The sequence below is a fragment of the Rhinolophus ferrumequinum genome, chromosome 11, assembly GCF_004115265.2.
Source record: "Rhinolophus ferrumequinum isolate MPI-CBG mRhiFer1 chromosome 11, mRhiFer1_v1.p, whole genome shotgun sequence".
NCBI lineage: Eukaryota > Metazoa > Chordata > Mammalia > Chiroptera > Rhinolophidae > Rhinolophus > Rhinolophus ferrumequinum.
Genome location: NC_046294.1, coordinates 26816677 through 26840991, shown reverse-complemented (window position 1 = coordinate 26840991; position 24315 = coordinate 26816677). Strand labels below are relative to the sequence as shown.

The following is a 24315-nucleotide window of genomic DNA, read 5'->3' as shown; positions in this document are numbered from 1 at the left end:
TAGTTATGCTCGGTGGGGTTATTTAGATGCAGACATAATATGGTGTGAGGAATGCAAAAGGTTTATTAAGGAGTAAGATCCATAAAAAGAAATGGAGAGGAAGCGGGTTGGACAGAGGAAGCTGTCTCTGTCAGCCCTCTGGCAGCTATGGCGCACAGATGGCCACTTATACCGTGTTTCCCCAAAAATAAAACCAGGTCTTATATTAAGTTTGGGACCAAAAGATGCATTAGGGCTTATGTTCTGGGGAGGTCATCCTGAAAATTCATGCTAGGACTTATTTTCCAGTTCAGTGTTATTTTGGGGGAAAGATGGTAGGTGTCCCAGGTTGAGAAGAAATGGCAGGGCCCTTAGACCACAGCTCCGCTCGGGAACTGAAAAGGAGCCACCCAGAGAGGAGCACAACCTGAACTCAAAAGTTGAGGTAGACCCCGAAGGATCTAACAGCCAAAGGCCATGAACTAACCATACTGTCGGTATATCCTTTCCTGAAAGGAAACCCCAGCAGGCAGCTCCATGTTGGCCACAGCAGTCATTGTCTGGAGTGCGGGCTTCGAAGGATCTCAGGAAGTGTTGGGATGCAATGGGCAAAGGCAAGTGGAGACATCGTGATTAATTAAAACGTCAGTCGTGGGTCCTGAGCAAGGAAGAGAGGCCCGCCTCCCAGGAATTGGCCCTTCTGGGATTGTTTCAAAAGGCTTCTCCACTTCTGACAAACTGTTACTTATTCCTTCTTCAGGAGTGTCTCTCAGACCCCAAGGCTGGCAGGAGGGCCCTGACATACTCTGTACATACTCCGTACATGGCATGCTCTTCTAAGCGTGTGTATATGTAGTGTGGGGAACGGGGTGGGAGGGAAGCTGGCGACTGTTCCAAAGCTCCAGATATACGGAATCACAGCTCATTGCTCAAGCCCCACCCCAGCTCTGGTTCTGTGTTTTCTTCCCAGAACCTCTTCCAAGGCCCAGAGTTCCTCAGTTGCATTCAGACTGTCTGTCCAGATCTGGAAGAATGATAGTTTGACTTAGACAGAGCACCACTAATTATTTACACCCCACCTTCTTCCAAAAATGGGTTTACGGCATCTCCTAAAGCAATATAACTAGGCCACTTCTAATAAAGGCTTTTATTTAAATGAATGATATACTCGTGAAGGAACCTAACAAAATATAGACAGAGTACCACTGAGGGGAAAGTTTCTGTAGAAAAGAGGCTTTGGATAAGAGAAAAATGCTATCAGAGAACAATATCAGTTATGAACTCAAACAGGTAATGGATCATTTAGTGCTTAAATATTTTCTTGTTGTTTTGCAACTGTGCTTGTAGCAGGGGGAATCTGTGATATAGTAATAGGGCTCATTTTTGCTGTCCACTGTCGTGCAGGGTGGCCTGCGGGGTCTCTGGTCCCGCTTCCCACACAAGAACGCAGGACATGGTGAGGCCAAACAGGAACACCTACGGAGCCATAGGTAGGGGAGTCACACCACTATACTCTCGCTGGAGGCTGGGTTGGAGACACAGGGAGCAGGAGCCACATGATCTGCAACCTGCCGTCCACTTCTCTCTGCCAACCCACCTCATTTGCTAACTGCAATCCGCGCTTGCTAGCTCAGCCACCATCTGCTTGCTAGCCCCTATTTTCTGCTAGCGTAGCCACAGCAGTTATATTAGTGGCCAGTGACTCACTGGTGACAATTGACAGCCAACTAGCCACAGCTGATGGCCATCCAATCACAGTTGATGGCCATTTACTCCCCGAGTGAGCACCTTTCCACGTGAGGGTGAGAGCCTGGAAACTGCACTCCTGGCTCTGTCCCCACACCACTGTTTTTCATTTATGGGTAAGCACAGTGAGGATCCAGGCTACAGCGGGTGTGTGTGTTCAGCTGCACCTGACAGAGAACCTGCACCTGACAGAGAGACTGCACCTGACAGAGAGACTGAACAGCGGATGGCAATATCTAGTTCCAGCTCTCACCTGGTGGCAGCCACCTGCGGTGAGGTAAATCTCCAAGGAAGAAACTAAAAGTCTCAATTGCACTTCGAAAGTCTTAAACTTCCAAACTTCAAGTGCACAGAGGAACTAAAACAGCCTCTAATGCTGATATCTGAATTTCAGATTTCAAGTGTGTTTACATTTTTGAAAAATATTTCTTCGTGAAGCACCATTAGTGCTGAGCAGTGCCTAGACGGAGCTGTTTCTCAAATGCTTGCTGACTGTTCAAGAAATAATAAGGCAAAGCTGTCCTCCATCTTTGACGTTCATGAAACAGATTTATCAACTTTAAGACCAAATCCCTCATACACTATACACTGGTCCTAATGTCTTCTCTGTGATTCCAAATCATAGAATCCTCACTCTCGTCCCACTTACCCACCATTCCCACGCCCCTAAATGTCAACTTCTGACCGCCTCTTGTGCCCTTTGGGATGCCTGCCTGTTCTCAACAGCCTGTAGGAGCAGCAGGGCTCAACAGTCACCCATCAGGGTCCTTGGTTTGAGCTTCTCACCCCTCAACTCACCTTGGAAATTAAGACTGAAACTCACTTTAAAGGTCAAGAATGTAAGTGATCAAGAGGAGAGCCTTGGGATCGTTCCACCTTGACTGCTAATGAAATGCCTGCAAAATGCCACAGCCATGGCCAAGGGTGCCCTTCGGGTACATTTCCAGGCAACAAAGCACCAGGGAATACTCGGTGACTCATCCTCAGCAGCTGCTTCGAAGGCACCTGCGCTTTGCAGACTGAACAGGTGGGCGGGTGGGGGAGGGGTCTGTCTTCTCTCATTTATTTGACAGAGTTATTTTGCATAGTCAAGTGCCAGGAGAAATGAAAAGTATAGTTACCGATCTTAAGAACCTCCTAAAGAAACACAGGGTTAGCCCTGGGCAAATTTTGACATCAGGAGATTGGGCTTTCAAGGCCTTCCAAGTTCATTTTGACAGTCTTTTTGCTCTAGGATGCTCCTGATTATCACACTTCATTTCTACTCTCTACTCTCCCGACATATATTCTCAGATACCTATCAGGAAATATCTGCGAACGTCTGAGAAGGCTTCTCTGATCCTTGCTGGAACTAGTGGCTCCCTTTTCTGTAATCTGATTGGAATATACTGTAGCCCAAATTATGCTGTGTAATCGCCCATTATCCACGGAAGTGTCTACCTGGATAGAGACTGTAAGATCCCTAAGGGCAGGGAGCAAGTATTACCCATCTTCACCTAGCACGGGGTAAGCTAGTTGAATTGCAACCGATTTGCATCGATAGAAATCAGCACTCTGCACTAAATAAGTGGCCCAAGTGTCAAGTGTTAGCAGCCTCAGGCATGGATGCTATTAGATACGAAGAGATGAAACCCACAGCTTTCATGACAAGAGGCGCACATTTAACCGAGGAATTCCCACCTTGGGTCCAGACTTAAGGGGCAGTACCTCAGAGGTGACAACAGCCATGTCCCCATTGTATACTAACAACTTAGAGCTGACTTCCCCTAAGGGGAAGAGCCAAGGCCCTGCTCCCTAAAAGACAGAGGCAGGAAGGAACACAACTGCTTCTTCAGGCCACGTGCTTATAGCAATAGACTTGAAAGGCTCCAGTCAATCTGAGCCAATATACAGGCAGCCTCCCTCACCATATATATTAATATGTAGTGTATAAAAAAACTCTCCCCATAATCCTTCCTCTAGTAATCTGAGCTAAGAAAACCATCAGGGGTGTAAATAAAGATGCACATATCTTTATCTAAAAAACTTATATATATATATATATATATATATATATATATATATATATATATATATATATATATATATATATATAAATTGTTTTCACACCTCCGGAATCACCACATTGCCATGCTATTCACTTCTGGGACGTGACCTGACATCACATCTTCTCTCCTCCTCCTTCTGTTGCCCATGGCCTCCCTCACTAGGTCCCTATTGTGATCCTCACGCCTCCCTTTCAAAGGACCCTGAGGATTACATTGGACCCATCCAGATTATCCAGGGTACTCTGCCATCTCAAGACCCTCAATCATATCTTCAGTGTCCCTTTTGTCACGTAAGGTAAAATACCCAGCCTAAGGGAATTAAGACGCAGACAACTGTGGGGCGGGGGTGGCATTATTTGCCCGCCACGGGGACTACGCAGCCTCAGAGATCATTTCCAGCCTGACTCCATAGCGTGCTCATTGCAGTCTCCTGGGGTAAAACTAACCCCTCTTCCTGGGCACAGGGGAAGACGGTGCTCCTCCCCCCTCCGCAGTTAGGCTGGTGCCAAGTGACGAACAGCACGGGATGTGTTTGGAAAGGCGGTGAGGCCTGCCTTCTCACCTGTGGTCTGCAGCACAGTAGCCTCACCTTCACCTTGGAGCTCGTTAGAAATGCAGAATCCCAGGCTCCACCTGTGAGCTCCCGAGTCAGAGTCTGTCTTCACAAGAGCCCAGGAGATTCTGAAGCACATTCAAGTTCAAGGGGCACTGATGCAGGCCACTTCCAAGCCGGCCACTTAAAAATACTGTGCAAAATCCAACTCTCCAGCTATCTCTTCGTCTACTGCAGCAACCTCAGAAGCCAAGAGTTCCAGGTAGCAAAGCCACAACGCAGAGGCCACCCAACCCACAAGGGGCTGCGACATAAGCAGAACATAAACTTCGGAGTTACGGCACCAAGATATTGAAGATTGCCTGTTGTAGCAGCTACTCGTAACTATTTTGATTTTCAGTGAGATATTTATCTGAGCTAGCTTGGGTAGATTTCTGCTTCTCTCAACCAAAAAAGCTTTGCCCACAGCAGTGGTTCTCAAACAAGGAGCATCAGAATCACCTGAAGGGCTTCTTAAAACACATACTGCTGGGCCCCACGCCGAGTTTCTGATTTCTAGGTTAAGAGTGAGGCATAATAATTTGCATTTTTAACAAGTCCCCAGACGCTGCTGATGCTACAGGCCCTGAGATCATGTGTGAGAACTGATCGTTCACATCGAGAACCGTTCACTAGTAGTTGCTATTCATCATTATACAGTTCACCTCAGACAGCAGGAATCAGGAGTGTGCCAGCGGCAGCCACAGGCCACCAAACGTGAGCCACTGCCGGTGTTCACGAATAAGCTTTTATGGGAACTTTGGAACGTAGCCACACCGATTCATTCATGCATCATCCACGGCTGCCTCCTTACTACCAGGGTAGAGTTGAATCACTGCAGTAAAGCAGTGGACCACGATATGACCTACTGCTCTGGACTGAATGTAGATTAGTTTAGGTCTAATCCACTAAATTGATTAGCTGGCCGTATACTAGTCTCTGTATGAATTCATATGGTGAAAACTAATCCTCAATGTGACGGTATTAGGGGGTGGGGCCTCTGGGAGGTGCTCAGGTCATGATGGTGGAATCCTTATGAATGAGACCAGTGCTTTTATAAAAGACCCCACGAGCTTCCTCTACCCCATCTGCCTTGTGAGGACACAGCGAGAAGATGGCCATCTCTGAACCAGGGAGCAGGTCCTCAACCGACACCAGATCTGCCAGTGCCTTGGTCCTGGACTTCTAGCTTCCAGAACCGTGAGAAATAAATTTCTGTGGTTTATAATCTACTCAGTCTGCCATACTTTGTTATAGCAGCCCAAACAGACTAAGACACCCACAAAACGTAAACTATTTATTATCTGACTCTTTTCAGGAAAGTTTGCCAGCCTCTGATGTAGACCACAGTAGAGTTATGTTTTCCCTATGTGATCCTGAGATTACAGAATACTGATTTACTTGAGCGTATTCAGTGATTGTTATCTAGTTCTGCTATGGCTTTTTCCATTTTGGCAACAACCACAAGAAAACCCTTTGAGAACTGGTGTTTATCATCATCATGTCCCTAGTAATAGCCACTTTTTACCAAGTGTGAGTCTCCAATACGGAACTGGAAGGATACTTGGGAATCAATAGGGCTTTTCAAAAAACTTCTCGTATGAAAGTTGGGGCTGTTTCATTATACCTGGAAGAATGCTGAGGCAGAAGTGGGGTTGCACGAAAGAAAAGTAGGCAGCTTCTGATGCTACTGTGTTTCCCCGAACATAAGACCTACCGCAAAAATAAGCCCCAGTTAAGATCGTCAGCCAGATAGACACATTTAGTACGTTATGACGCTGTTCCAGAAGAAGATGACATGACTGTATTTGAATAAATGTAGATTGTTGTACATGAAAAAATAGGACATCCCCTGAAAATAAGCCTTAATGTGTCTTTCGGAACAAAAATTAATGTAAGACCCTGTGGGGACAAGTCCCAGAGAGCAGTTTCCAGGCTCTCAGCCTCACGTGGAAAGGTGCTGGCTCAGGTAGTAGATGGCCGTCAGCTGTGACTAGTTGGCCATCAGCTGTTAGTGGTTAGCCATTAGCCTGTGATATAACTGCCATGGCTACGTTGGGGGGTGGGTTGGTTGGTTGGTTGGTTGGTTGGTGGAGAAGCAGATGGCAGATTGCGACTAGCACATGGGGTTAGCAAACGTGGATGGTGGATTGCAGATCCTGTGGATCCTACTTCCTGTGTCTCACCAGGCCGCCAGCGAGACTCGGGTGCAGGAAGACCCTCTGTTGGGGTACTGGCGGATGTTTCCTTTTGTGTCTCGACCAGCTGCCATCGACAATATAGTGGTATGACTAGCAAGTGGGGTTGGTTGGTTGGTTGGCAGAGAAGCGGACGGCAGATTGTGGAGCCTGCTCCCTGTGTCTCGGATCCAGCCGCCAGCAAGAATAGAGTGGTATGACTCCCCTATCTATGGGTCTGTGGGTGTTCCTTTTTGGCCTCACCATATCCTGCGTTCTTGTGCGGGGAGCGGGACCAGAGACACTACACGACAGACCCGGTCTTATTTTAGGAGAAACACGGTATGAACACTCTCTTGATTACCTCATGACCTACCTGCTCAAGTTACAAATCAAAATGGGCTTTTATGTCTTTTATCATTCTAAGGTCAACTTAGTTTATTAAAATTAAGCTGCCTGTCATCCTCCAGAATGGTACACAAGACTATAATATATGTTCTTTCCACCCACTTCAAAAGTCCTATGACTGATTAAAAAAAAAAAAAAAATCCTTACATGTGCCAACCCACACAAAAGCACTGTCTTTTTTTTTTTTTAACTATTCTTTCAAGCTTGTACCTTTGAAAATAGTACCGTCTGCAAAAATGTCACATCAAAAGAAACTGCTCAGAGGTAGAAGTACTTCACGGAAACTGCTCTTATTAGTATATGGAAGGAAATTTGCTGGTTTGAGAATGGAAAAGTGACTGATACTGAATAAAAACACTGTAAATGTCAAAAGGGATTTTATTTATTTATTTATTTTTGGCTATAAAAATCCCACCTCATATTTTAAAATCTAAATAATAAGACTCTCTATTAACTGTAGCCGAGTTTTGTTTTTAAAAATAATAACCCTTTCAGGGTCTCCCCAGAATTCTGATCTGCAGACGAAGCTCAGGGCTAATCCAGTCCGTTGGTTAGCTGGCACTTACACTCGTTTCTATATAAAGTCACAGTCTCTGCCACACAGTTGTCAGCTGTTTCTATACTCCTCATGCCCTTTTAGAGCTACTCAAACGAGAAATCTTAGTAGACACTGTGCCCTCACTTTTCTCGGGGCTTTGCACAGACCTTTCCCTTTGTCTGAAAAATGTGAAGTCTACTGCTTTGATGAATCCCCATTCCGCTACTTTATGATTTACCGTATGTCCAGATTCTGATGACCTCTAGACCCCTACATTTCCGATCCTCTTAGGGAGAATCCTACGCCCTACCCCACAATGTCCCCAACCCTCTAGGAGGTCTTCAAAGAGATGCCTCACGTGCCCATAAACCAGTAGGCCAGTTTCATTCTTTACCCAGTGTCTGCCATGTTTCCTCTCACGCTCTGGCTCTCCCTGTCTAGGATCTGAGAGCAGTCCCCACTGCACAGGCTGCCAGATGTATGAATGCCAAATTCTTGCCAAGGATATTGTTGCTGAAACTGCTAAGATAGAAAAGAGAAGGATGCTGGCTTTCCTGCTGAGGTAGGAAAACACTCCTCTCCCTCTAACTTTATGCCACAGGTCGTCACCTGAGCCCCAAAGAAGACATTTCTTTCATCTTCCTGGAGCAAGTCCCCACATATTTTTCTCCAAAGTTGTCAACTATGCAACAAAAATATGCAACAGTTCTTCCTCCTCAGGATAGTCTAAAATCAGTCACTTAAAAAATATATTTCCCCGAGTTCTCATTTTACCAACATGGTACACTCCTTCCAATCAGTTCCCCAGTCACACCTCCACAAATATGTCAACTTCATATGAAATGTTTGGCTTTATGTAACCCCCTTCTCCTGTGACTCACAGCACTGAGCAGAAAGACAAAGGCGCCTGACTATCTTATTAAAATAAACAGCTTATTAGTCTCTGAGGAATACCCATAGTAATCTAAATAGCTCTTCCCTCTTCCTGATCACTGTTGATCTACACTGAGTCAGCCTCAGGTGAGCATCTGTGAATCTTCTCTCTCCTTGACCTCCCTCCAGCTTCTTGACTACCCCGCTGTTCCTGGCCTGTTGGTTTTCATGCTCTCCCCAGATCAAGGCCATACATACATTTCTTTCTGGCTCTTCCATAGTTGTAGATTGGGTTTTTCGAACTCTACATAGCTGAGCATCTAGAAGCCCAATATTCCTTTTTTGTCTCTAATAGCATCATATAGATGCATTATGTCAAAAGACCCCTTTTTCTACCAGTGCCGAGAAGGAGAAAGAATGAAGAAAATGAAGACAGAAAATCCTTCATGTCACATGCATATTTGTCTAACTAACAGCTTTTGCACGAAAGATGATTAAAATCTCCATCTTTTAGAAGACAAAAATATGCAGTTTTAAAATGGAAATTTCCCCAGTTTTGATATTTCCAAGACCTTACGTCCAAGACTTAATCTCAGGTTCATCTTAAGGTGCAATAGGCATCCTCTGCCCTCCATAGACTATAAAAGCTAGTTATCCTAAGCATTATCCTAAGGATAAAAGCTGGTTATCCTAAGCATTTGACCTAAGACTCTGAGCTCTGCCCTGAGATCAGCATGTGTCAGTTTAAGTTCGTTCAGTTTCAAGTAATGAAGACACAAAATAACAGTGGCCTAAACAAAATAGACATTGTTTTCCTTTTCATGCAAAATTCTAAAGTTATGCAATCTGAGGTGAACTGACAGCTGTACTCTGAAAAGTGCTCAGCAGCTCATGTGCTTTCCAGGTCACTGTATCTCCAATCTCTAGAGCACAGCCCTCACACTCTTAGCCCAAAACATTCACATTTCAAGGAGCAGAATGGAGGAAGGGTAAAAAAGAAGAAGAAATGGCGACAGTTTCTTGCTGCCTGTCCCCTGAAGTTCCTAAAATCTGTCACACATTTTAATCACATCTTTTTGTTCGAAACATGGCCATTCCTCATGGCAAGGGAGGTAGGGACATTTTACTCTGTTCTGGGCAGCCAGAGGCCCAGCTACAAATTCTATTCCTATGGGAGAACAGAGGGAGAATGGATATCAGCGGACAAATAGAGGTCTCTGTTGCATTGTGTTCCTGAAATCACTACCTTTTTCTGTGCTAAAAATAAACTCCAGAGTCACCCAAAATAGAATGCATTAAATTCCGTGTTTTGTACAAAGTTGAGGGATGAGTCAAAATTCTGTCACTCAGTGTAACTGTAGGTAACTGAGGTTTAACTCCCTGCCTTACTGTGAAAGAGATGTCTGTACTGTCACTTTAAAAAATTGTTCTAAGGCTTGATTGGAAATGAACTGAGATAATAAAGGTAAAAGTAATTTTTGAAATGTGAATTTTGAAATGTGCTCTCAAGGCAAAGTAGAATTAAATCAATAAATTATCTTTTCACCTTTAAATATGTAGGCCTCTCATTCAAATTATCTCCATTCTCCTTTCAGTTTTCTTAATAAAATGTGGCAGGTAGATGTCAAGAGAGCACAGGATCAGAAACAAAGGTATGTGGTCTAATATTAAGTGATTCAAATAGAGTCAACAGTCTATCAGTGAAAGGAAAATTCTCTAGAAATTGGCAGCATTTATGAAGACTCACACCATCAACATAGTCTCTCAACTTTCTTCCTATATTTAATTACTATTATTAGAGATGTGATTAGATCTTCATAACATAAGTTATTATCCCTCAGGCAAAATTCTAGATTCTAGCAATTCTGTTTAGCAAAAGAAGCTACCCTGGCCATTTAGGACAAGCAGAGCAGCTATAAAATCAGCTGTTGTTTTCTGTAATTTTCTGGAGTGTTTAGTTTTGCTGACATTATTGTTACTTCTGCTATTGTTGGTTGAAAAACAGTAGAAAGAGAGAATGCCTGAAAACCCCTAGTAATTCTAAATTGTTTCAAGGGAAGGAACAAATCCAGGCAAAGGGAGTCTTGTCAAAGACAACTTGAATAGATGCTATGGTTTTGCCCCGTTCTGCTGGAAGAACAGAGAGAACACACTGTGAGCAAAAGGTGTGATAGAGATTGAAAGCTTTCGAAAAGCCAAGAAGATAATTCTGAAAATCACATTGGAGCAGAGTCCAGGCTTCGGATGAATTGTTTTTTTTTTCCCTCTCCTTGTGGTCTGACATCATACAGAGGCAAGAGGTAACCTGGTAGAGACTTACTCATCAGAATAGGCTGGTTATGGTGCAGTAACAAAAGAACCTCAAATTCTCAATGACTTAACATAGTAAAGGTTAATTTCTTTCCCATACTACATATCCAACATGGATCGAAGGAGACTGTACTCTATGCATTCACACAAGGACATACGCTGTAGAGCCTTGACCAATTTCTAGCCACACCATCTGGAAGAGGAAGCCTCTGCAGTACCCATAGAAAGCAGAGAGGGCACTGGTGAGTCATGTATGAGAATTGTACAGCCTCAGCCCACAAAAAGTAAATACACTTCATTTCTGCTCATAGCCCACTGGCCAGAACTAGTCACATGGCCCCAATCTAAATACACTAAATAATGTAGGAGAGTAGATAATTTGGTGATTTGTCTATGGCATAGTGACAGTTGAATTTTCTTAGACATTCTTCCTGCTTTGTTGTTTCTTCATGCTTTCTGAGAATGACTGGTTTTGTTTTGAGGAACTTTTTCCTTTTGTAGAAGGTAAGACAATATCTTGGTCTTCCAACACAGTTCACTTTACACACACAGTGAAGGAATAAAAATTCATTCTACAGGGTATGGAGGTACACATGTACCATGTTTCCTTGAAAATAAGACCTAGCTGGACAATCAGCTCTAATGCATCTTTTGGAGCAAAAATTAATATAAGACCCGGTATTATATTATATTATATTATATTATATTATATTATATTATATTATATTATATTATAAAGACCTGGTCTTATAGTAAAATAAGACTGGGTCTTATATTAATTTTTGCTTCAAAAGACGCATTAGAGCTGACTGTCCAGCTAGGACTTATTTTCGGGGAAACACATTATTTATTCTAAAATGGGCTAAATTGTATTTTTTAAAACTTTTTTTAATGTTTATTGTTTTATAATAAAATATTTTAATGGTGTAACTTTTTCTTATTTTTTTAATTATTTATTTTTTATCTTTATTAAATGTATTGGAGTGACATTGGCTGGTAAAATTACATAGGTTTCAAGTGTACAATTCTGTAATACATTATCTATATATCACATTGTGTGTTCACCACCCAGAGTCAGTTCTCCTTCCATCACCACATATTTGACCCGCTTTACCCTCTTCTACCATCTCCCCTCCCCCCTTACCCTCTAGTAACCACTAAACTATTATCTGTGTCTATGATATTTTGTTTGTTTATTTGTCTTGTTTAATTGTTGCTTTCAGTTTTATATCCCACATGAGTGAAATCATATGGTTCTAGACTTTTTCTGTCTGACTTATTTCATTTAGCATGATAATTTTGAGATCCATCCATGTTCTTGCAAATGGCAGTACTTCATCTTTTCTGATGACCAAGTAATATTTCACTGTGTATATGTACCACATCTTTATCCAATCATCTATCAAAGGACACTTGCATTCTGAGTTGTATTCTGACAAGAGTGGCTAGTAGAACTGTATAATAGGTAAAAGCACAGGCCCTGTATCCAAACAGCTTGGGTTTGAATTTTAGCTCCCCCAGCTACCAGCTATATGAGTTTGGTAAAGAGATTTGAACTCTTTATGTCACAGTTTCCTCATCTCTAAAGTGGAGATGATTATAGTACTTATTTTATAATTCCTATGAAGATTAAATTAATTTAAATGGTGCACATAAAATATGTAGCACTTACATGTTCAATAAAAGTTAACTCATTCTTTAGTGTCCTGGATTTTTATACTACTGACTCAGTTTCAGACTCCAGCTTTCTAATAAGCCTCCTTGAGTTAATGATTCATTGTATAGTTTTCTTACCTTTTTTTTCTCTCATCTTCCTAAGATTCTGCTTCTCCTCCACTGGCCCAGTCTGTCTAGCAAATAGTTATGTAACTGAAGGAAGAGTACCAGAGACTCTGGAGGCCCTTTGCATGGTCTGGGATCAAAGCTCTGCCACTTACTATGACATTGAGCATCTTAATGCACTGCTCTGACCCTGATTTCTTTATTTATAATGTACAGATAATAGTAATATATACTCCATAAGGCTGTTGAGAACACTCAGTGGTGTCACCATGTAAGGATTCACGCATGTACAGTGACTGGTACAGAGTAAGTGCTCAATAAATGTTTGCATTCTGTAAAATAAGAACAACAATGCTTTCCTCAAAGGACATGCATGAGCGTAAGGAAGCTGAGAAAGCACTGTAAACTGTTATATCAGGGTTTTCTATGTATGTCTATGATGTGTGAGTGTGCGTGTGTGTGTGTGTGTGTGTGTGTGTGCACGCACATATATGATGTTCTTTCCTAAAACAAAAAGATGTTAGAACAACTGGAAACTGTTATTGTGCTGGGGATAATTGCTGGCTCATCAATAGATTACTATGTTTTCAGCATAGACCATATCAAGCTTCAATGTATTGTTAGTTACTTGGCTGTACATCCCATTCTTAGCGCTTTTTGCTCTAGTTTCTAGAAACCTGACAACCAGCATCACAATAAAAATTAAATCCGTATTATTCCATGCAAGATAACACTGCTGTAAGGCCTAGAAAATAGTTTAAGCTTCATACATTATCAGTTGACTAATACACCACTTGTACTGATTTCTTACTGCAACACTATCATGTAATAGTCTGAGTGCCATTACTGCTTTTAAAATGTTCCTATCAGAAGAACTCTATGACACTTTGCTCCATCTTGCTCTGAGGAAAAGAAAATGCAGCAGAGATGAGCATTAGATTTCATTTCATTGTTCACAGTGTGTTACTGTATCATCTGATGAAGTAAATTAAAGTTCCATCTGACTGCCCCAGGGGATGAGAACAAGAAGTTTACCCGCTAATATAAAGACTAACCCTGCTGACTCCTTCACTGAAAACTATACACTACATTATTTTGTCTTCACATTAGCAAACACAGGCAACCACTGGGCTTTTCCCTGTAATATTTTGCACAGTTATATCAGTTAACCGAGCCTGGCGATGTGTAATGCACAAGGGCCAGATATTAGGCCCGTCAGCAGGTCTGGTGACCTCTGCAAATTTACTCATTGACCAGCAATTCCATAATAGTGCTGCGCAACAGAAATATAATGTGAGCCACTTATGTGATTTAAAATTTCCTAGCAAATGCAATTGAAAGTACTTTTAAATGAAAAGAAATAGTGACACTGACTGACATATGTTTTTAGATTCATATAACCAAATTAATGTAATTTCAATGTAATCAACATACAAATCATTGAGATAGTTTATATCTTTCTTATTTTGTCTTTGAAAATCTTTGAGTATTTTACAGTTTGTATTTTACATCTTTTTATATATTTTATATACAGTTTATAGTTTATATCTTTCTTATTTTGTCTTTGAAAATCTTTGAGTATTTTACAGTTACAGTCAATCTTAATTTGGACCAGTTGCTTAACATTGCATGTGGCTAGTGGCTACCATATGGATGGTACAGCACTATATTATTATGGGTAACTTAGTAGTGTAAAAACTTAATCAAAATTTAGCACTGTCTATAGAAATATTACATGATATATAGTATACATTATTTTGTAATTTAAATAAAATAGATTGAAGTGACTAAAATGAATAAATTTAAATTAGGAAGACAATGAAACATTGAAACTTTAAAAAATTTACCTCACAAAACATATACCATATGGGCAAAAGAGAAAGAAGAAAAGGATACCAGACCATAGAAGGCAAGTAATTTATCAATATATGAGCATAGGTACTTAAATTTCCTATTTTTAAGTCTGAACATAAAGGAATAATTTTTTTCTTAAATGTCTTTATAAATGAAAGAAAGATGTGGGTCATTGAGAATACAGACAGGCAGAAATTCTAGCGATCCTCACACAATTGAGGACATTGGTTCACCAGAATTCACAAGAGACGTCTGCTATGCATTTAAAATATAATGGGATGACTGATAACACTGAGGTAGGTACTGGGAAGTAAGGAAAAAGAAAACAAAGTACTGGACTGCGAGTGAGTAATGAATACTGTGTAAGGCAGAGTAAGTGGATATCTCCCAGAAGAAGCTACAACTAAATGGAGTCTTGTAGAAGTGCTTGTAGGAGTACCTTAGATGTAAAGGAGATGAGAAACATATCTCAGGCCTCAGGAAGAGAAACTTTTTTCCTTCAAGAAAGAGGAAGAAAATGCATATCATTTTGGGAAGTGAGGAGGTTCTTCAAGCCAATAAAGTGAAAATTTGACATATGGTCTCCCTGAATAATGTTTAATATTTTGTTAAATATTGAATTAATATTACTGAACTAAAACCCAATAATAGAGAGCTAGAAATGAAAGTGGGTATTATAAGTCAGTTTCCAACCAGGAAAACAGAAACCTCTCCTAATATGTAAAACAGGGGGAATTTAACCCAGGAAACTGATTACCCAAGTGTTAGAATTATGGATAAGCCAGACAGGGCAACCCAAAGATAAGCAAAAATGGGAGGCCCCATTTACTCTCAGGACTGGTGGGATATGAGTGGGGTTTCCAGAGCCAGAAGGTGAGACCACCCAGTAGACGCTCAAGCCACAAAAAGGGTTTCCCCACCAAAGCTGGGAACACAGAGGGAGATCTGTCTGATGCGACCTGGATCCAATGAAAAAATGCAGCTACTGCCAACAAAAGAAGAAAGCAAAGGAGAGGAATACTTTGATTTGTTCTTTCTTTCACTCTCCAATCTTCCTCTGCAGAAGCAAAAGCCTGCAGACATTGCAGCTTGGCAAAGACAATCTGCTGAGGTCCTTTCCACCACAAAACAGAGCAGAACAGAGCAAGAACAAGGAATGTACCATATAGCAAACTAGCTATGGACCAGCATAGCCTAATGGGAAACAGGGAGGGATTTGTTTTCAATTTGTTCAACAAAAGTCTACATGGTAGGACAATTAAGTTCGTGAACCCATCCTAGAAAAAGTGCTACATACCTCATTGCTGAATATCACTACGGTCACCTTCGAAGTACTCCCCTTGAGAAGCTATGCACTGATACCAGCACCTAGTCCACCCTTCAAAGCAATTTTGGAACTCTCTTTCTGGAATGGCCATCACAGCTGTTGTCGTATTACCCTTGATGTCCTGAATGTCATCAAAATGTCTTCCTTTCAATATTTCCTTTATTTTCTGGTAAAGAAAGAAGTCCTTGGGGCTAGATCAGGTGAGTAGGGAGGGTGTTCCAATACAGTTATTTGTTTACTGGCTAAAAACTCCCTCACAGACAGTGCCGTGTGAGCCGGTGCATTGTTGTGATGCAAAAGCCATGAACTGTTGGTGAAAAGTTCACGTCGTCTAACTTTTTCACACAGCCTTTTCAGCATTTCCAAATAGTAAACTTGGTTAACTGTGTGTCCGGTTGGTACAAACTCATAATGAATAATCCCTCTGATATCAAAAAAAGGTCAGCAACATCGTTACAACAAGTTCGCGAACTTAATTGTCAGACCTGGTAGCCGTGCTTAGTAGGTACTTAGTATTAGTGCTTAGTATTAGTATTAGTACTTAGTATTAGTGCTTAGTATTAGTAACTCTAATCCTACTGGGGATACAAATTGAATAAGAATGATCTGTACGTTTTCATCAACAAAACATTTCAACAACTTTTGTAACAGCAATGACACCCAATTAGGAAATACAATAATTGGATAAACTAGGCTATAAATTGAGAGAAAGTTCTGGGGGCCTCATGACAGGCCAAGAAAAATAAAATTATCTGGGGTGACCTCTAACCTAAATGTGGATGGAAGCATAAACATGAACATCTGGAATAGCTGCCCAAATTGTGGGTGCCTTCTGCTTTGGTCCCTCTCCAACTAATGGGATTATGAGAATGATAAATCCTGAAGGGAGCATATCTCAGTGAGTAGCCCCTGCTTTGCAGTCAGCCAGACCTGGATATGAACCTGAGTCTTGCTAGTTACATGTTCAATAGTCTTGGACGAGTCATATGTCCTCAATTTTCCCTTCTTTAAAAGAGTACTAATAGTAACTCCTTTAAAAAAAATGTTGTAAGATTATATGTGATCATATACTTAAAGTGTTTAGTCAAGTGCTTGGGGCATAGCAGGTGCTCAATAAAAAGAAGCTATTAACATTTTCCAGTGAATATGTAAGAAACTAATGCAACTGTATATAGATTAGTTATGAAAACACGTACGTTCACAAACAATATACTTTGTGATTCACATCAATATACTCTGTGAAAACCACAGATAAGAAAAAGTTAATTTCATTATACAAGGGGTAATTCATAGTCATAACATTGTTCGTATTCTTTTAGAAAAATCAAAAGATTTTGTAATTTTCCAGAAACCATGAGTGTATGTCATTTAATATATATTACATGAAGTTTAATTACTCATTCTATAACTTTGAAAATAGGTTTACTTACCCATTAGTAACAGATGTTAAAATATTCCTACATTCCAGATATCACTTACATAAATGTTGAATTAGTATTTTCAGTGTCTAGTACTTCACTAAGTTTTACCTCTGTCACACATGTTGGAAAAAAATCATAACCTTGGAAAAATCCAACTATTTGTCACCCATTTGCCTGCACCCCTGCTGTTAAGTTGGACAAAAGAAAAATGCAGACGCATGCTGAGTGGTCCCGTGTTAAATTTTTTACCGTAGACCTCAAGTGGGCCCTTAATGCTGGTAGGCTATTATACTGTGCCTAACCTACTGTGAACTTCATCCCTCTCCCAGTCTCAAACAACTATTCAAATCTTTTCCTCTCTCCGCAAACCCTCAGCAACTCGTCCACCATCCGTATTCTCAGATGATAACCTGACTTCCTACTTCACTGAGAAAATAAAGTGAAGCAAAGGAGAGCTTGTGCAGAGCCTATCACCCCACCCACCATCCTCGGGCCCCACCACACCTCCCCTCACCAGCATCTGCACCCACACCTCTGCCTCTGCCCGATACTGGGACAATCTCTTTATCTTCCTGCTAAAGCCAGTCCTTCCCCTTGTGCTCTAAAACCCATTTCTTCTCACCTACTCAAGAGCACTCCAGAAATTTTCCTCTCTTCCTCTACCGTCATCATTTTTCACTCTCTACTCAATCATTTGTACCACCGTACCCCTCTTAAAACATAAAAACCAAAAGAAAATGATTTTTACCCCACTTCCACTTTACCCCCCTTCCACTTGACCATATCACCCATATATCTTTGCTCATCTTTGTATCAAAACTCCTGGGAAAAGTTGCCTATATTCAACTTTTTAAAAATTCATTTCTGGCCAATCACTTAAACACACACCAATCAGGGTTTTGACCCCTTGCTCCAAAGGAACTTCTCCAGCTAAGGACACTAGTGACCTTTACATTGTCACATGCATCGTGCAATTCACGGTCCTCGTCTTAACCAGTCAGCAGCATGTGGCACGGTTGTCACTCGCTCCTTCTTGATATACTGTCTTCACTTGACTTGTGGAACACCACATTCTCTCCACTGCATTCTTTCCTCAATGGCCCTTCTCAGTTTCTTTTGGAAAAAGGAAGGAAAAGACTTTGTCGAACTCTTGACTTTTTCATGTTGGAGTATACCAAGCTCAAATCTTTGATCCTTTTATTTTCTCCATTGACACACACTCCCTCAGTAATCTCTTCTAGGTTCAGGTCAACGACCCCCAAATTTATACCTTCAGCCCATGTGTTTCTCCCAAAATTCAGATTCAGCATTCTACTTAGATGTCCTGAAGACACTTCACGCTCAGCTGTACTCCTTATCTTTTCCCCAAACACTACATCTACAGCCACCCGATTTCAGGTAAGAGGAAGTTTATTCTTCAAGTTGCTCAGGGTAGAAACTTTAGAATCATCATTGTCTGTTTTCTTTCTCTCTCACTCAATATTCATCCATCATAAAATTCTGTTGGCTCTACTTTCAAAATATATCCAGAATCAGATTATGTTTCATTACCTCCATTGCAACCACACCAGTCTGAACAAATATCATTTATCACCTGGGTTGCTACAATAGTATCTAATAGGTCTTCTTGTTTCTATCTTTGTTCCACTACATTAGCAACACAGCAGCCAGAAGGATACTTTTATATCTAAATCAGATCACGTCACTCCTCTACTCACAATCCTGCAATTGGTCTCATCTTACAAACAGTAGAAAACAAAGTCCTTACATTGTCCTAAAAGGTCCTGTAAAGATGACTGGAATACTTTTGAAGATTTAACAATCTAGTTTATTTTTCTTTTTTATTATTTTCTTTGTTCCCTTCCCTTCCTCCCTGATTCAATTGCTCTGTTTTTCCCAAGGTTACATGCATACTTCGTTAATCTGGTTAATTGCCAGAACAGTGACTTGAAAGAAACTGTTTCAGCCCTTAGACCTCTACATGCCAATAACCAGACTGCAACTCCCTTGCAATTTTCTACCAGATGACCCATGAATCACCCCCATGAGACCAGGTCTGACATAACATAATCTCAAAGCAAACCAGACCCCCCAAGAGGCATTTTTCAGATGTCAGCACCCAGGAATCACCTAACTCCCCTTTTCTTTTGTTCTGCTTGTTCTTACCCTCCTATAAGACCTTCTGATCAGTCTAGGAATGGGGAAGATGGCCTTTGAGACAGGAGTCTGCCATCTTCCCAGAATGCTGGCATTTTGAATAAACCTTCTTTTCTTTCCACCAATGCTTGTCTCTCAATCATTAGCTCACGAGTGTCAAGCAGCGGAACCTGAGTTCGGTAACAGTCCTACCAGACTTGACTCCTGTAACATCTGTGACATCATACTCTGATATTTCCACCATTGTTCCTTTGCTCCAGACACACTGCTTAATTAATAAATATTTATTAAACAAATCAATCCTAGTCTCAAGGAGCTCATAATCTATTGAGAGAAACACAGGCATATAAATGATTACAAAAAGAAGGTGGTGATTAAAGCTCTCCTCCATCTCCTATCCAAAACTCTGTCAGATGGATGTTAAAGTTTGAAAAATTTGCCAAGGCTGTAAGTGATGTTGGGAGACACAGGAAGGAATTTCAGGCAGGATGAACGCTGCACAGACAAAGATCTGGAGAAATGAATCAGCAGAATATTTAGAGAATTACAAGTAAAGCATCAAAAAATGACATTTGAGATAAGGAAATCTGGATGTGGGAGGGGAAGAGGAATATGGTTTACACTTTAGGTTGGAGTCAGATCATGAAAGACTTTCTATTTGTTTGTTTCTTCCCTTATAGCTTTTAATACGGTCTTGGGACACTTTATTAAATATTTATGTCTTTTTGATGCACCTTCTCAACAGGGCAAAAGCAATACTTCGCAAGGATTGTGAATTCCCCAAGTTAAAGGTACAAAAGAAAAACCTAGAGTCACATTTAATTGGACAAGGTAAAGGAGTGGGTGTGCTTCTATATCAAATTTAATTTGTGCAAAATCATCATCTCTGGTAACATTATTTGTCTTGATCTACTTCATTTAAACTACTTTAGTAAGGCTTGATCTCCCTGTCTATCTAAACACTGATTCACTTACAGCAAGCTTCAAGCTAACATTGTTCTTACTAATACCCGACAAATCCACAAGGTGTTAGTTGCACACGACTTTGTATAAAAGGTGAACTGAGACTTAACTCAGTCCCAAGCTTTCCCCAGACAAGGCAGCCGACCACAGGTGAGTCTCAGCATTTACAGTTATCAAGTGGTGACAGGTAGTTTTGCAAATCCAGATTTTTCAGGATCTTAAGAGCAAATCTAGAGCTTTTGAACTACTGTTGTGTAGAGAATTTGTGCTTGTCAACCTGGCTTCTTAAATATGGTTAATACACACTGTAATCACTGTTAGCAAGCAACTGACGTTTTATAGACCGATTTGCCTGGCCTCTGAAATAGTCTTATTTTAAACAAAGGTGGTCAAAAGTAAATGCAAACCTGTATGAGATGCTAAAAGTGATGGGTTAATTTTATAATACAGAACTTTCTTTTTAAACAAATAGAGTTTTTAAAAATGAGAATGAGTGGACAACTATTATCACAACTACTTGATCCAGGGTCACCACTTTAAAACAATCAACAGTGATACTCTCATCTTTTAACACTGCTCTGCTTAAATGATTATATGACCAAAAAAAAAATTATGAAGGAGGAGGAAGATAAGAAGAAATATTGGCTCAAGACACTAAAAAGAAAAGAGAAAGGAAGGAAAATAATTGCTGGAACAAAATGTGACTGGGGCAGATAGGTAGAGCCATTCATTTTGATTTGGTCAACCTACACAGTGATTACAATTCTTTGGTTTTTTGGTTTCTCGTGGGCCTTAACAGTGTGCTTCCCCGTCTAGGATGAAGTCTGTCCAGGTTTGCTTCCTCATCTGTCTCTGGAAAGCCATCTGCTGCAACAGCTGTGAGCTGACCAACATCACCATCGCGGTGGAGAAAGAGGAATGCCGCTTTTGCATCAGCATCAATGCCACTTGGTGTGCAGGCTATTGCTACACCCGGGTAGGCACTTGCTTTGTGGGAAGTGAGGGTGCTGAGGGTGTGCCTGAGACCAGCTTCATGAAGTCCCACTTTATCAGTGTTTTAAGTTTCCCAGAGAATAGCCATGAGTCCCCGAGCCAATACTGCCTGCGTTATGATTGGGGTTGATTACCATGATTATTAGTTTGGGCTTGGATTTGATTAGGGTAAGTTTAGGGAAAACTCAGATTTGATCTGATCAGTTTGGTAATGTGCCAACTCAGCATTTCAAAACCAAAAAACGAGTTCTATGCTAGATTTTACATATAGATAGATAAACATGTAAACATACATTTATTTAGCAATAGAAAAATCTACAGCATCCCCCAAAGGGCAGTTTCTACGTGGATGTATTTCTATGTATTCCATGTATTTCTATTTCTATGTAATTGAAGCCATATCTTTGCAATAGAGATAGTACTAAATTTATTTCCAAGCCACATAAAAGCACAAACAGGCATGTTATAGAAATTGTCTTACTGGCCAGCCTGAATACAAATGCCAACGAGAGCCTGAGGACACAATACAGCCTTGCAGACTGTTAGAATCACAGTGCATCTGCGAACATAATCACCTCTTTAGACTGTTGAGAAAACCAAGACACAGAGGCATAAAACCACTAGTTTGTATTCACACAGTTTCTTTAATAAGGAGTCAGTTTAATAAAGAGGCAGTTTCTACTTTTTTTGTGTGTCCCCTATTAGTACCTGGTTTTCTATGCAAAATTACATTCTATAAACTGAAATTGAAAATAGGAACTTTTTAATGAAATATGTTTTATTGGATGGTAAATGAGTTTGGTCAATTTCCACTTATTACACAATTTATTGTACCTTCTTAGGATACAGACTTGGTAGCATGATATTGAAATAAATTAAACAACAATGCAAATAATTTTTTTTTGTTAGAATATACCTGTTCTGCCTGAATTAAAAGTTCTTATATGAAAACTATGTATCTTTTGAAACTGAGAGCACTGCAAAATATAAAGCATTTAAGGGAGGGAAATGATTACAAGACAGCGGAATATTTAAAATATTCCTTATTTTAATTATGTGAGCCTTCAAAGTCATATTATGCTAAGCATTAACATTTCACATTATGTCTTTTTTGGAAAGACACACAGACCTTCTATAAACACACAGGGATAATGTATTTGGAAATGTTTTCTGCGAAATTAAACTTCAGTGTTTTATGGTTTAAGTTGTCATTAACATAGCTTTCAACTAAGCGCAAAAAGTCAACTTAAAATTTCTGTTATATTTCCCTTTTTCATCATTTTTGTATAATATGTTGAAATTCAAAGATTCTCTATACTTTGAGAAAAAAATTAATATTTTGATATAGATATAAGGAGTAGGAAAAAGGAAGACACATTTTCTTAAGATTTCCAGAACAAGCAGGAAACATGGTATAGCATATAGGTCGTTTACGAGACCATGTTTCCTTGGTTAGGAATTCCATAAGTGAGTTTTAATGGGTAAATGTTATAGCAAGCAGTATTAAATTCCTGTCTCATTTTGATTAAACTAAGTGGAAACTTCCAGAATATTGTAACCTACCTCTCTCCTTCCTAAACTCCTCAGGACCTGGTGTACAAGGACCCGGCCAGGCCCAACACCCAGAAAACATGCACCTTCAAGGAGCTGGTGTATGAGACAGTGCAAGTGCCTGGCTGTGCTCACCATGCAGAATCCCTGTACACATACCCGGCAGCCATTGAATGTCACTGTGGCAGGTGTGACAGAGACAGCACTGACTGCACCGTGCGAGGCCTAGGGCCCAACTACTGCTCTTTCAGTGAAACGAAAAAATAAGGAGTAGTGGATGACTGGGGCTGCCTACCCTCGTCCCGAAGGACCAAGCTACCCATGTGCTGTGTGTGTACAACATGCCGGGCTGCAGGCCACTGTGGGCTCGGGGATCTCAAACCCCACTGACCCCGACTCCCCTGGCAGAGGGGGAGCTTGAGGGTGTAGGAATTGAGAGTGCTGGAGCTGGCAGTCTGTCACCACTCAACCCTGTAACCTAGGTCTGGTTCCATAAGTTTTTATCAGTCTTACTTAACTTACGGACATGTGACCACTTTCCTGTCTAGTCTTAGAAATCTTCTCACGCAATCCCTCCTCTTAAAGATAGGGACACCTATGTCCAGGGGGAGGAGATAAGATGGGAGTGGGTGAAAGTATAAAATGTAGCATTCTTCTGGTCCACTCGTGGGACCTCCTGAGCAGGGCCAGCATCTTCTTCATGACTGGAGCCTCAATGCCTAGCCATGCTTGGAGTTTAGTAATAAATTCAACAATGGCTTCCTTAAGGAAAATCAGATCAGAAAGGTAGGGGGTAGAAAAACACTGAAAAGATGTTTGAGTCTGGCTGATGAGGTGGCCCCCAGCAATGCCACTCAGTCCACAGAAGTTAGGACAGCGTTTCCACCTCACCTTTCCTCCTTTGGCACATGGAGTACTGGGACAGGAGGCATATGTCTGAACTGCTCAGTATAGATAAAAATTAAGACTGCCAAGCTATTTCTACCAAGCCCTTCAGTTAAGGGCAAAAGCCAGAAATGTTCACGTGGGCCTGTGGAAATTAGCCTACATCTATTCCATCATTTAAACAAATTGAACAAATGCTGTAACGCTCCTGAAAAACTCCCATTGCAAAGTAAAAAAAACAACACAAGAAAAACTAGTTTATCCTACCCTCTGGGCTGACATTCACTCTGTTGTAGGGCGAAGGATTTGAAACGTTTCAAAGCAATTTCAGCAACTTATTAAGTACATGTACCTTATCTACAAATACATTTGTGTAAAGAAATAGCTCTTTTAGAAAAAAATTAGGCATAAGGAAAGAAAAAAACCTGCTATTTCCTGAATACCCTCTATAGCAGTCTTCTCTTTTTGCCTATCCATACTCTCCCAAATCTATGATTTTTTTCATGAAGGAACATATCGAAACTATTTCATGAGTACCTCTCTTAGTTACGCACTTGTTTCACATTTAACATTGTTTAATTTATTTAAATCTTATGTTTTACATAGATACAACTCACTAGAGTCACAGATTTGCATTTTTTCCACAGGCAAGCAGATGATTTATGTGTGTATGTTTATACTATCAGTAAAAAAATATTAAAATATAATTCC

General features: G+C 40.6%; 1 protein-coding gene across 1 annotated transcript; it reads left to right on the top strand.

The window, feature by feature from the left end:
• Window positions 1-20300: 20300 nt before the first annotated feature.
• FSHB (follicle stimulating hormone subunit beta) lies at window positions 20301-24305 on the top strand. Its single transcript, XM_033120067.1, has 3 exons — window positions 20301-20325; window positions 20992-21151; window positions 22756-24305. The coding sequence occupies exons 2-3, from the start codon at window positions 20993-20995 to the stop codon at window positions 22984-22986; spliced, it is 390 nt and encodes a 129-aa protein (XP_032975958.1). The 5' UTR covers window positions 20301-20325; window position 20992; the 3' UTR covers window positions 22987-24305.
• The last annotated feature ends 10 nt before the right edge of the window (window positions 24306-24315 follow it).